The following is a 12,937-nucleotide window of genomic DNA, read 5'->3' as shown; positions in this document are numbered from 1 at the left end:
CTGTGAATACTGTGACTATATTTAATTATGTGAGAATCAAGAGATAACTGTCTTTTATAACGTACTAAGCTTGTCCGTAGAATCAATATGATATTTCTCATAGTCGAGGTTTACTGCCCATAGTATCTCTCTTTTCCTTCAACCATGCAAATTGTATAGAGCACCTTGTGATCAAATCTAGGCAGACAATAGGAGCGTTTGTCCTGACCTACAAACCATTTCAGAACACCCAAACCAGATATTTTGATAAACCGAAAAACCAGAAATAATCTATCATGAGAAGGAACAGACTTTACAGCTTCTGTCTCAGTCTTTCCTTTGTCATTTCCCTTTTGCATTGGGGAGTCAGTTTGTCCCGGACATTTCCAGGAAAAAATCCATCCAGCTTCAACCTGCCAACTTGGCCTCAAGGCCTCGCCCCTTTGTGTTCCGAGTATTTAGTCTTCCTCTCTCGCGTGTTCCCCTTGTCTTCTTCCTTGGTGGGGTTCTCCAAGACGCTGTCGTTTGCCTTTGTCACCTGAAAGAGGGCAGCATCACTGTGCTGCTCCTGTTCAGGCTGCTGGAAGCATCCAAAGCCTACTGTTCAGCATTGTCCAATACCCAAATCACAGCCCTCTTGTCTCCCTTCCCCACTAACGCAGTTGATACGAGGAAAGTGGAGGAGTCCTTGTACAGCTGGTGTGTTTCATTGTACACATCTCTGTGTACAAACAAGTGCTTTGTGACTGTAATCACATTGTTCACATATCGTTCCATTCAACTTTGAGACGTGCTTCCTGGTCAGTATATTCCTGCTCTATTCAGTTTCATATCTTTATTTCATTTGTGATTCTCATATCCAAAGGTCTTTGTCATTTTCCCAACGCAGCCATCCTTTCTATCTCCATATAATAAACAAAGATGCTCTTTGTTACTTATCTCAACAAACCCCTTGTCCTTGTTGTATGATATTGATCTTTAGGGGCCAAAGGACTAACAGCATCTCACCTTTGACTATATAGGGGAGTTCTATTTCTTGGATCGTGCCGAAATACAATATCTCCCTAGCAGCATACTGTTTGCTATTGACACGCATTATTCCAATAATCACCCTCTCACAAGACCTCTAACTCTCTTAACTAGGTATACTTTGCTTGCACGTTGCACGTCTCTTCCCCTTCGTGAGCAAAATTACCGGTCAATTCCTTACAATGGCCGCGAAGAGATCGTTCGACCAAGCTGGTCTTGGGGACGAAGAGAATCGGGCCGTGAAACGGCAATCGAGCGAGGAGCAGCTCCAGAGCCCCGACGACATTTTTGGTAACGCCGGGCTTGATGACGCTGATGCTCAAGATCTGTATGGTGATCATGCATATCTTGTCGACGCTATGGAATCTACCAACCGGGCTCAAGCTGGTGTATTCGAAGAAGCAGAACTGCAACAAAACCTGGACCCTACTTATCTCCCAGTTGTCCTCGAAGGTATTACATCTGACATGATCCCGGCAACATCTGAATCGATGGCAGACAACGTTTCTGGCCTTTTTGAGGAGCCCTTGTCTGCGAGCGAAGGTGTAGCCGGGGGCAATGGTGACCAGACATCCCTGGATGGAGGTGTCTCCGCCAGTCAGGTTACCTCTGCCAACGGAGGCCCTGCTGAAAGCAACAATGCACCAACTGAGGATCCTGCTACAGCGGCGGCTACCGAAGTACAGGTACCTCAAGAGGAAGCCCCAGCGCCGCCCAAGAAAAGAAAAGGACGCCCTCCGGGCTCTCGCAACGCCACCACCCGTGCCTCCAAGAAGAACAAGAATAAGGAAGGTTCATCAGAGAACGCAGGTGACGATAAGGATGATAAGCGAGACGCTTCACTTGAAATGCGCCAAACCTACGCAATGAAAATTCCGGCCAAGCCCCTCAAGCCGGGTGAACCGGACGATACAGACGCAGAGCTAAGCGAATTTGACGAAGAAAGTGACGAGGAAAGCAGAACCGGAAAGAGGACGAAGAGAAGAAGGAAGACAAAGAGAGGTAAGATTAAAGAATCCAGAAAACGTGACAATGGTAACTAAGGAACGAAAAAGATCCCTCCCGGACCACCCTTGCCTGTGACCTATGCAAAGTATGTTGATACCCTTTCTTGTGATCATGTTGCCCAGACTAACTCCGTTTCTTTGTCAATTAGATGCGAAAAGCGAAGTGCGACAAGGGTCTTTTCGGCTGCTCGAATTGCAGGAATCAGAACAGAATTTGTTGGGTTACTGATCCAATTTGGCTTCGCACTGAGCGTCGCGGAGCCCTTATATTGATGCGTCGAAGGATCATACATCTGGAGTGGTTGAACAATTGCCTTGAACAGGCAGCACGATCACTCAGCATCAGAGTGAAAGCACTCTTGCAACAGCTTCAAAATGCGGTAAGCATTATTCATTCCAGACATTTCGATCAATCCCTCGCTGACCTCACCGTTACTATGTCCAGAATATCACTCCAGTTCCCGAGGAGCCTCTGGCCGCGGATCCTACTAAAATCGTTGTGCAACAAACTCTACGCTATCTCAAGCAGAGCCGAAAGAACCCAAACAACTGCGATGAATATCCCTCCGAATTCAATACCCACGGACCCGGTGATCTGGAGGACTTGATAACCTCTCCGTTGGATCCCTATCCCGAGGACCATCCAGAGCGGCATCCTGAATTCAATACCATGGGCGATGCCAGCTTCGAGGCCTACGTCTCGGACGGATTTGAAGACCCGACGGGGATTAAGGTCAGACAAATTTTTGAACATCATATGGCAAGGAACCCCAGGGCCCAAGCACAGGGGCCTTCTGGACCACAGCAGAACGGAGCCATGCCCGGCCATGTTGATAATGGCACCAGGCCCGCACACCCCACGGGCCGTCAACAGGGAACTATCCAATATCCCACAACTCCCCCTGCCGCAGCTTATCAGGGTCGTTATGCGCAGGTTAACATGGGCCAGCTTCCGAAGCAGGCTGGCCTGCCACAAGATCCTACTTACAACGCTCAACTCGCCCAGCTGGCAGCAAGCCAATTGCCCAACTTCCCACCTAGCACTCCATACATGCCCAATCAGCCCTTCTTCGCCCCTCCCCCGGGTTTCCAGCAGCAGCATCAGCAGCAGAAACAGCAACAGCAACGCCATGCTGCTGCCCAGCCCTCCAGCACCATTCCAGCACCACCTGCGACCGAATCCTCCTCCACCCATTTCCCCCAACCCGAGAACACCAACATGCAGAACAACAACCCTAACAACAACATGTACACCCAATCCACCCGACAAGTCCACCTCAGCGCCCTCGAAGACCTCGCCCGATACCAATACCAGCAACAGCAGCAACAGCAGCATCAGCAACAACAACAGATGACCGCTCCCAAACAAAGCCAACACACCAACTACGAAACCCTCCCCCAGATCAACACCCCCGGCTACTCAACCCATTACCCCTACGAGCAGAGCCAAGACGACCCCCAACTCGCTGCAGCAGGGTCCACATACCCCGAAATATCCGACCATGCTCTCACTCAGTACTTGGGCTCAAATGAGTTCAATCTCTATGGCCCTGACGCCGCCGCCGCTCTAGCATGGGCGAGCATGCACGGGGGGGCTGCTGCTGCGGGCTACCCGCACGAAGGTATGAGTTTGGTTGGTGGTGTGCCTTCTTCGTCGGCGGGTGTTTCGCAGCCTCCTACTTCTGCGGCGACTACTACTGCTACTGCTACTACTGCTGCTACTGATAATGTGCCTCAGAAGAAGGCGAAGAGGGGTGGGAGGAGGAAGAAGCAGCAGCAGGAGCAGCAGCAGTAGTAGTTGGTTGAGTATTGGTGCTAGTTTCCGGGTACGTTGGTGTTGGGTTCTGTGTGGTAGAGGGTATGGTATCTAAGGAGGTGTAAAATTTGCTTGAGATTTCCTATTTTGTGGACATACTATTCCAGAATAGTTATATCTACTACTTTTTTGCTTGTTTGGTTACTACTATCCTCTTACGCTTTTCCCTCTAGGCTAGGCTAGGCTTGGAGATGTTTGGCATGATGGTAGTAGTAGTAAGGGGGGATCTTCCCTCCTATTGCTGGGGGTACATACTATATGATGGAAAAATATCTTTGTGGGTTTATATTAGGAAGTTCTATGATGAATGAGCTACGGTTATGAAATGGTTACGAATTGATAATGTTTTCGGGTTTGATGATGGTTATTTAGTTAATTTTTTTCTTTGGGATAATGTTTTGTTTAATATTCTTATTTTCCTTTTTTGACTTCCGAATGAATGGAACTTGCATTGCTGTTTGAAATGATACCTACCTACGTTTACCTCTATTCTATTCATATGATTAGGAGAAGTCGGTAAGTCTTCTGTATGCTGGTTAATAGTAGATACTCTATCTTCAGTGATGTTATTCGAGATCAATAGAGTAAAGGGGTATAAGTATAGTATTTCCAGGCTGTGAACCAATCAAAACACGGCACCAATGAAGCCAAACCAAACCCTAACCTAACCTAATCCCAAGCCTCTAGGATACATGCATCCATAACTCCAGCAACGACCTAAACCAATAAACCAACTCCCTCCCAAAAATCAATACAAGGATAATCTAGCGTAACTCCCAATGCACCCCACCCCCAAACTCACTCCAAATCCAAAATAATCTATGCTGAAAGAAAAAGAGAATAACATCACTCCCTCTTCTTCGGCCTATAACAACAAACCACCCCTTTACTCTCACACCACCTCCTCACGAACCCCGCCCCGACCTCCCGGTCCTCATTCACAAGACCCAATCCTTCTGTATTTAACCACATGGTAAACTCTTCCAGAGGAATGGGGTCGTACATGAGGATTTTCTCGTGCCAGGTTTGTTTCCTCGTGTGAGTATTCTGTGTGTGGGATGATGCAGTCCAGGTTGCAGATTGGACGCGGACAGCTTTGGTGATTTGCTCGGTTAAGGGGAGGAGGATGGCGGGGGGTTCTGGGTCTTTGAAGGTGGATGTGGTTGTAGTCCGATTAGGACTTGATGGTATGTTGGATGTGGGGAGGGAGGGGGCGTGTTTGTGCTTCGTTTGGAGAGTTTGGGGTAGGAGGCGGCTGGGGGAGGAGAATGGGATGGGGTCGGAATCGTCTTCGGAGTCTTCGATTTCTTCGACGTGGGCGTAGGAGGGGGGTGGTTTGGGAGGTGAAGTTGTGGGCATAGTGTTGGGGTTGGGGTTGTTTGAGTGGGTAGATTTCGTGATTGTTGTTGGCTTTGATGATGCATCAGGTTGAGATTTGGCTTTCGCCTTCGTGGTGGTTTTCCGTGTCGTGCCTTTTCCTTTTGGCTTATTGCCCAGGGCAGGCGCCGGCGTAGGATCGACAGACGAATTCTGCTGTGCGTTCTCGTCATTTGTCTCGGAGGATACGCCGTTCTTTGCTTTCCAGCACTTTTCAAGCAGCTCGATCATCTTCTTCCGGTTTTTGAGTGGTTTGAAGCCAAATGAGGCGGCTTGTTTCGATAGCTGGGCATCTGTGAAGTTGTCGTATTGCGGCATCTTAGGATCAGATTTGCGGGCAACGGATGTGGAATTCTGAGTCTTCTTGTTCGTTGTCTTAGTGGTTGGAGCAGGTATGATAGGCTGTGCTTCGCTGGTCGAAGTAGCCTTCGCCTGGTCGCTATCCTTCTGTGTAGGGTTGATATCGCTGGTATTGCATTCGGCTTCAACTTGTCCCCTGACGTTGCTAGGTGGCTCATCCGGAGTAATAGTCCCAGATCTATCTGGCGAATCGATGAGATCAACCACCTCCACCTGCATTAGTGAACCGTCGACATCTCGAGATGCGACCGACCACAAATTTCCTGAGCCATTGAAACGCGATACTGCAGAAGATGCCCTGCTCTGCGTCCGATGCGGACGACCGTTGGCTTCCAATGTCATGCTCCGTTCCGACTCGCTAATAGCTGCCTGCAGCTCTCTTATAGTAGTGGGCGAGTCTTCGCGCTCCAGCTGGCTGCACGTGCCGAATACCAGCTCCTGGTCATCGAGGGATTTGGCAGCTTCTTCGGGGGAGAGCACCACAAACTCGGGTTCCTGGCCCTTTTTCTTGGATTTTGAAGCCCTAGGCTTCGCTTTTGGAGTCTCTTCCTCCACGATATCTGAACCCTCTGTAGACTCGTTGATATACTTCGCTGTCACACGGGCAGTGAGCGTGGTGAATTTCTTGGCACGTTGCATAGGTTTCTTTCGCGCAGCTGGTGTTGACTTGCGGGTTCCCTCTGCGCTATCCTTCTCACTATCGTCGGCAACACTTTGTCTGGAAGCAGGATATACTCCGGGATCAACCAGCTCTATTCGCCTTCGCTTCGTTGGTCCACCATTATCAGAAGGCACATAGTCGCTTGCTGGAGCAGCAGGCCCATCAAATCCATACTCTGACAACAAGTTACCAAAGCCCCTCATAGTATCATCTGGCCCTGACTTCCCTTCCAACTGAACGACTTCCTTAGCCTTATTTGTTGCAGGTGTCCAGTCCAATCTCCTCGTCATCGCTGGTTCAAGCTGTAAACCATCCCTTTCCCAATCAAGCACATCCTTCGTAGTCTTCTGAGACAGAGCAGCCGGTGGCGTCAACGGACAAATGGCCTTCTCGCCAGCCTCCTTAGATTGCGAACTGCCTGCCTTCGCAACCCTCCCAGAGATCGTCTTATTTGCCGGCTTCGAGCGCTTTGTCGCAGGTTCAGCGCGTTTCTTACTCGCGCCTGTCGTAGTCTTCTTCGCAGTCGTTTTCTCGGTACCCGCGACAGACCCCGACTCCTCCGTAGCCTTTTTCTGCTCCTTCTTTGGCCTACCCCTTCGCTTCGGTTTATCTGCCGCCGGTTCTTCCTCTAGCATTATAACAGCCGAATCATCATTCGTCAAGTTGCTGGAATTCTTGCGGGATCCCTTGCGGTGCGATTCATCGACCCGATTCCCAACCTCGAAAAACCTAGAATGCGTCGGAGGACAAAACAATTCAGACGGAGACGGTATCGGAGTTGTTTCGATGTCTACCGGAGACAATCCGAAGAGTTTTTCGGGATCATATGCAGGCGGCGCTGGCGTGAGGACAGGATTGCGCTCCGGCGAGGAGGAAAGCACCAGGACCTCCGCGGTGGCGGACATGGTGGCGAGTCGCAACAAATATCAGGATGGTCGTTTGGTCGGCATTAGCGCGCATTCGGGTTGGTGAGTGTTGTACGCTAAGAATGAATCCCCCCTGCGCTAGTGAGCATGGTGTTATGCTATATGCGTGAGCCCCGGACGGTGGGTGTCTAGATCGATTCAGTCGCGATGATGCGGAGAGTTGCCGGGCTTGGCAAAGTTGCATGATTGCCGCTTTGGGATGGGGGATGCGGTGGGCAGGGCAACCGAGGTATGTCCTTCGTTCTATTCATTAAGGGGATGTATTACTTGGGTTATATATAGAATGGAATATAGAACATATAGTATCTTCTAAAATATTATTTTTGTGTAGAAAAGAGCCGTAATCAGTGTTCCGCACTGACTCTATGAATGACGGCCCTGCTTTCTATGTACTATTCGTGACTCTTATAGACATATCTTGCATGGGTATTTCTTGCCAGGCATCTATCTGCACAGAGGTAGCTCCTGGGCGCAAATGCTTCGAAACGGCATCAGCCAGAAGTTCTGACTGTCGGATGGTGCAGACAATCTGCATATGGCTGGCCCGGTTTACAGGGCTCTGGTTACCCAAACGAGCGAGATCGGGGTATGATAAAGAACTTCCTAAATCCAAGATCTATTCAAGTCGCTCCTCGTAGAGCAATAGCTCCCAGAACCGACAGTTCGAGCCGGCGCATGCCATTCTCCTGGGTGCCGTTTGCTTGGTATGGCGGCGCAGTGTTCAACGCCCCCAACTTGTAAGCCTTCTTGATTTTTGCAATGTCGGAGATCTTCGACAGAGTTTCGTCGTCGAATGGTACAGGCGTTCCCTCAACATTTTGTCCGAGATGGGCTGCGACCGAGTCGTGGGTAATCTCCGGAGTCACGGAAAGCTTGACTACTAGCAAGTCTTTTGTGGAATCGGTAATGCCGAACTTGCGGAAAGATTCAGCAATCTAGATGTGGTTAGCATTGCCCATGAAGTCGGTTGGTAGCTGATTGTAGACGTACATTTGTCGCAGGACTTAGCGAAAAGACCATCTCAGAGTGTACGTTCCGGGACTTGAGGCGGCCGTTCATATAATCATTGACTGCTCTGAAGACTGCGGAGAGAAGGTGTGTTCTTGAGAGGACCTGCAGTATGTTTAGCTGTCGCTCCGCCGAGAGACATACTGACTTCGTACCGTGCTTGCATCAATGAAAGCGTACTCGAATTCCGCATTGGCGGACATGAGCTGCTGGCGAAGATATGGAGCATTCTGCACATCCCGATATAGAGCGACATGCACGGGCATCGACGGAGGCAGATGCGAAAGGTGGATGGTTTCTAATAATGGCGCAGACATGATGGGAATAGTGACGCAGAGGTGAAGTCCAAAAGGGAATTATCGAGAACGGAATCGAAGAGAGTACGCAGTTGTAGAATTCCGGGCCGAGATGATGACAATAGCAGTGTGGCCGTGCAAGTCCGTTAAGTCCTAAATCCTGATAATTCCCCTCCCCCGCCAACTTATCGCCGAGGCGGTGATGCTGACTCACGACGCGCTCATTACCACGTGACTTCACTTCTCGAACGTTCGGGCGACCGTAGCGGCTGGCCGACGGATGACTGATATCATTCTTATAGCCGGCCATCCGCCGCTCCATCGCTTCTCCTCATCTCCAACAACCTCGACATCATCGTCACAATCATGGCGTTCTTCTTGCGACGCCCGTTCGCCGTCCCTACGGCGCTTCGGCAAATCTCCAAACCTGCGAATAGCGCCCGTTTCATCCACAATACGCCCTTCAAGCCCCAGTCTAAGCCTACCGGTCCCATCTCCATCTTCGCAAAGTCCCGTCAGACCTTCCAAAATGCTTTCCGTCGCACCTACATGCAGCCTTCCTACAATGTTCAGGGTGGCAACATCACCCAGAAGCTGATCTACGGCGCCACCATCATCGGTGGTACTATCCTGGCCACGAACTTCATCTTCAACCGCGAAACCAGAGAGGATGGCGGCATGCCTCCGTTTGAGCGCAGCTACCTGAACGAGACGTTTATGCACACTGGACTTGGTATTGGTATCATTGGTATCGCTGCTCGCGCTCTGCACACCAACGGATGGTCATACCGTTTGATGGCTGCCAGCCCCTGGGCTGTCATCGGTCTTGGTCTGGTTGCCAGCGTCGGAACCATGTATGGTACTCTGTACACGAACCCTGACAAGTAAGTACTTGCACCAACGCATACTTTTTCCTATTTGACAGTTTACTGACAAATCACTAGCTACGTCATGAAGTATGGTCTCTGGGCCGCTTTCAACGTCACCCAGGCCGCGCTCCTGTCTCCCCTGATGTTCATGCACCCGGCTATTCTTGCTCGCGCTGGTCTTTACACCGCTGGAATGATGGGTGCCATCGCTTTCGTCGGTGCCACTGCTAAGCAGGAGAAGTACATGTACCTTGGTGCTCCTCTGCTCGCTGGTGTGACCATTGTCGCTCTCTCCGGTTTCGCTCCTCTTGTCCTCCCCGCTACTGCCACCCGCGCTCTGTTGTGGTCCGAGAAGATCTGGCTGTACGGTGGTCTCGCTGTCTTCGGTGGTTTCACCCTCTATGATGTCCAGAAGATCCTCCACCACGCTCGCATGGCTCAGAGAGGCCTGGTCCGCAAGGATGTCGTCAACGAGAGTATCAGCCTTGAGTTGGACTTCATCAACATCTTCGTCCGTATGGTCCAGATCCTGGGCATGCGCCAGAACAACCGGAGGTAAACGCATTTCGCATTTGCATCTCTATGATCGCCCTGGTGTAACGCCAGGGTGCCCAAATGCATGAGCATCTCATTGCACTCAGCACCCTAATATACACGGTCTCGGACACTACGATGATTCGGAACTTAAGTGGCATTTGTCTTCCTGAAAATTCGATTGTATTAGTATTTGCTGCATGGTTTCCACCAAATAATTCAGCCTGTATATGGAAGGGCAACAACTATCTGTCTGCACCTTTGGCCAACAAGGTCATGGGTCAGCCACGCCGTTCCCGGTGACAAGGGACCGTGGCGACAGAGAAATCCGATGGAACTTACTTTTGTCGATACCTAGAGGTGGAAACCAATTAATCTCCACTCTTAATCCATCACATGAACACATCCAAAGAAATCCGTAGGAAGAATATACTGCCATCGTAAAGCCAGACTGTAGCCCTACAGCGTCTCCCTACGTCTTCATACCCTCGCACCTATTAATAGAAATATACAAATGACATCATATCATCCCCCAGCCCCAATCCCTCACTACCCATTAGATTAGTTACCCACTACCCTCACCCCCATCGTACCTCTTCAACCCACTCATTAACCATAATCCCAACCATCCTCTCCCAGCGAAACTTCCCTCAGCGCCACATCACGATTATACCCAATCTGGCCCAGCGCACGCCTTCGATTGCTTCCATACAAGGCAGCGGTAGGAAGCTAGAAGAGTCGGCCAGAATCGCCACGGTGGGTCGTTTATTCACAATCTCTTCGACACATGCCAATGCATATGTAGACAGAAGTCGATGGACTATGAGATATAAATCAAGCATTGTCGCTCCTCATTCTGCCTAGGATGGTTCACATTGGCAGTGTTCTGCAGAGAGTAGATAGAAGAACGTGTGATGAAGCTTCCCAGCATGAACGAAGCAATGTTGGCTCCTATCATGGATATATCCAATAGTTCTATGGACTTTAATCGATTATTCCCTTATCAAGTCAATTGGCTAGACGTACTTCCTTTCTTCTTCAGTATAACCTAATACATCATTAAGGAAGGCTCACTGTCAAACTTGTGAAGATTTGGGCTATTGAACATTTCATCCAACATAAAGTCACATAGCTTCTTTTTTCATAACATCGTACCTCGTGTAGAAAGTAAAATCACTGGCAAAACTTCAACAACCTGCGCAAACCCCGATACATTTCATCTCTGCAAATCTCCAATCATCCTGTCCCTAGGAAAGAAAAGCAACACTGGACGCCAGACGCATGAACTATGTACGCTGAATCCCATCAACAAACTTCACGATATCATGAGAAACAGAACTGCCTTCTACCATGACGAATCTCTCCCCACAAGGCCCTTCGTACTCTGTAGACAGCCTACAGGTACTGTGGCCGAAGAAATCGAGATGAGCTGTGAATAAACGCAAGAAGATGAACCTCATAAGCATGATTAAGCCTCTCAATCTTCTCCGGTTCGTTAACCGTAACCGTATACTCAGGAGACACAGGATTCTCTCTCCGCTTATGATCACTCTTCGCTAGCTCCATCTTGATATCCTTCTTGATCTGACGCACATTAAGTCCACCCACACGGGGAGTAAGAATCATATTCGCCATATGACAATAGCTGTCTCCATTGATCTGCCCGAAAGTCCTCAATATCAAAGCGACTGTCTTCCAGCGTCGACATCTCTCCTCGGGCAGACATATCTGGAGCGTCTTTTCAGGCCAACGGCACTCGAACAGATCATTGTAGAGTCGACTATAAGGAGGGTCAGGGTAGTATCCGTTGAACTTCTCTTTCAGTATCATCTTGTTGCCTCTCACGGCGCATGCTGAATGGCGGATTCGAATGGTTAGAAGGAGGGAGTGGTCTTCAAGGCCTTCGAGGTTCACGAAGTGCGTGTTTGCCGCCTTGATCATCAGACTGACTGAGTAGCCGATCGTTGGTCGAGAAGGATCGTGGATGCATTCGTTCAATGTCATGACACAGCCTACCACGTCGAACGCTATATCGAGCTTGCTGTTTGGCTGGTGCAGCTCGCGGACTTGGTTGGGTTCAGAGCCTGTTAGAACTGCTTCGATCCTGGGATATGGCTTGGGCGAGCGGAAATGGCAGAAGCATTGGGGGTCGTCGCTGTCAGGATATTGTTTCGTTAGAGGACTGATTATTGCTTATATGGACAGGGAAATTGCCGAAAATCGAGCTCACCAGGGCAGATTCGAGACTGACTTGCCGCTCATCGCGGCGCAGTCTCACTTTATCGCTCGATGAATGAGAACTTCGTCTGAGGATGAGAGGAGAAAGGTGATTACTTTCGATACCTGGGTAACAGCTTGTCTATATTGATGATGATGAGCAAGTAAAAAGAAGAAGACCGCAGGGACAGTTAGATTGAGGACGGGTCTCATGTTGTCACCGTGTTTATCACATTCACATCGAGGGGCTGGCATCAATTCACTGTTATCCAGCCATAGCTCTGTTTCTACAGTAGCAAAGAGTACACAGGGAAAGGTCTTTAATGAGCTCTCAGCTACTCAGTCTAGATCCAGCACACCATCCTCAGCAGGAACACAGGAATCATCAACATTGCTACAAAGTATTACTGATATCAGTATAATAATTGAAGGCAGTAGATGTCTCACAGATTAGATTCTCTGTGTCTTTAGCAGAGAGTCCCATAAATCCCTCATATCTACCCCGTTCATCGACATCATGTTATCATTCTCCATGAAAGGATGACTGTGGTCATAGAGAACAAATCCAAGCGCTGCACTATGTCGCTACTAAGTACTGTTAAACGATAGCTCACTCAGTGAAAAGACAATTGAAATCTATAACTAGGCGGGGCTTTCGTGTGGATGCAGGCGGAGCTTGATGGTTAAAAGGTGAACAGTAACATGAAGATACAGCCGAGCTAGCTCCTAGAATTGAGCCTGTTCTATCCACACAGCTGTGGGTAGGAGTAGTACATATTTCTAGTTTATTTCCTGAGCATTTTGTTTTGCAATTGTTGCAGCTTTCAGCAATGAGCATCTAGATACATTACTCAATAG

At 49.3% G+C, this 12,937-nt stretch overlaps 5 protein-coding genes across 5 annotated transcripts; 2 read left to right on the top strand and 3 right to left on the bottom strand.

Annotated features, from left to right (window-relative positions):
- Positions 1-1,190: 1,190 nt before the first annotated feature.
- Positions 1,191-3,810, top strand: BO88DRAFT_427961 (Zn(II)2Cys6 transcription factor domain-containing protein; the record flags this gene model as incomplete). Its single annotated transcript, XM_025709047.1, has 4 exons — positions 1,191-2,010; positions 2,064-2,101; positions 2,165-2,395; positions 2,461-3,810. 4 exons carry the CDS (start codon positions 1,191-1,193, stop codon positions 3,808-3,810), a joined length of 2,439 nt encoding a protein of 812 aa, XP_025560264.1.
- A 551-nt stretch (positions 3,811-4,361) lies between these two features.
- slx4 lies at positions 4,362-7,271 on the bottom strand. Its single transcript, XM_025707288.1, has one exon. It carries the CDS (start codon positions 7,132-7,134, stop codon positions 4,678-4,680), a length of 2,457 nt encoding a protein of 818 aa, XP_025560263.1. The 5' UTR covers positions 7,135-7,271; the 3' UTR covers positions 4,362-4,677.
- Positions 7,272-7,459: 188 nt separating this feature from the next.
- On the bottom strand, positions 7,460-8,480 carry BO88DRAFT_370618 (EKC/KEOPS complex subunit CGI121/TPRKB; the record flags this gene model as incomplete). Its single annotated transcript, XM_025704182.1, has 3 exons — positions 7,460-8,090; positions 8,146-8,268; positions 8,319-8,480. 3 exons carry the CDS (start codon positions 8,478-8,480, stop codon positions 7,776-7,778), a joined length of 600 nt encoding a protein of 199 aa, XP_025560262.1. The 3' UTR covers positions 7,460-7,775.
- Positions 8,481-8,825: 345 nt separating this feature from the next.
- BO88DRAFT_393516 (Bax Inhibitor family protein) lies at positions 8,826-10,253 on the top strand (the record flags this gene model as incomplete). Its single annotated transcript, XM_025705109.1, has 2 exons — positions 8,826-9,343; positions 9,404-10,253. 2 exons carry the CDS (start codon positions 8,826-8,828, stop codon positions 9,885-9,887), a joined length of 1,002 nt encoding a protein of 333 aa, XP_025560261.1. The 3' UTR covers positions 9,888-10,253.
- Positions 10,254-11,257: 1,004 nt separating this feature from the next.
- BO88DRAFT_346160 (uncharacterized protein) lies at positions 11,258-12,124 on the bottom strand (the record flags this gene model as incomplete). Its single annotated transcript, XM_025703330.1, has 2 exons — positions 11,258-12,017; positions 12,093-12,124. The coding sequence occupies 2 exons, from the start codon at positions 12,122-12,124 to the stop codon at positions 11,258-11,260; spliced, it is 792 nt and encodes a 263-aa protein (XP_025560260.1).
- Between the last annotated feature and the right edge of the window lie 813 nt (positions 12,125-12,937).

The sequence above is a fragment of the Aspergillus vadensis genome (genome assembly GCF_003184925.1).
Source record: "Aspergillus vadensis CBS 113365 unplaced genomic scaffold BO88scaffold_21, whole genome shotgun sequence".
Classification (NCBI taxonomy): Eukaryota; Fungi; Ascomycota; class Eurotiomycetes; order Eurotiales; family Aspergillaceae; genus Aspergillus; species Aspergillus vadensis.
Note: the sequence above shows the minus strand (reverse complement) of the source record. Positions and strands in the feature narration are given on the sequence as shown.

What these genes read in the sequence shown, in the direction of transcription:
- slx4 (XM_025707288.1), bottom strand. Translation starts at nt 7,134, where the DNA reads ATGTCCGCCACCGCGGAGGTCCTGGTGCTTTCCTCCTCGCCGGAGCGC.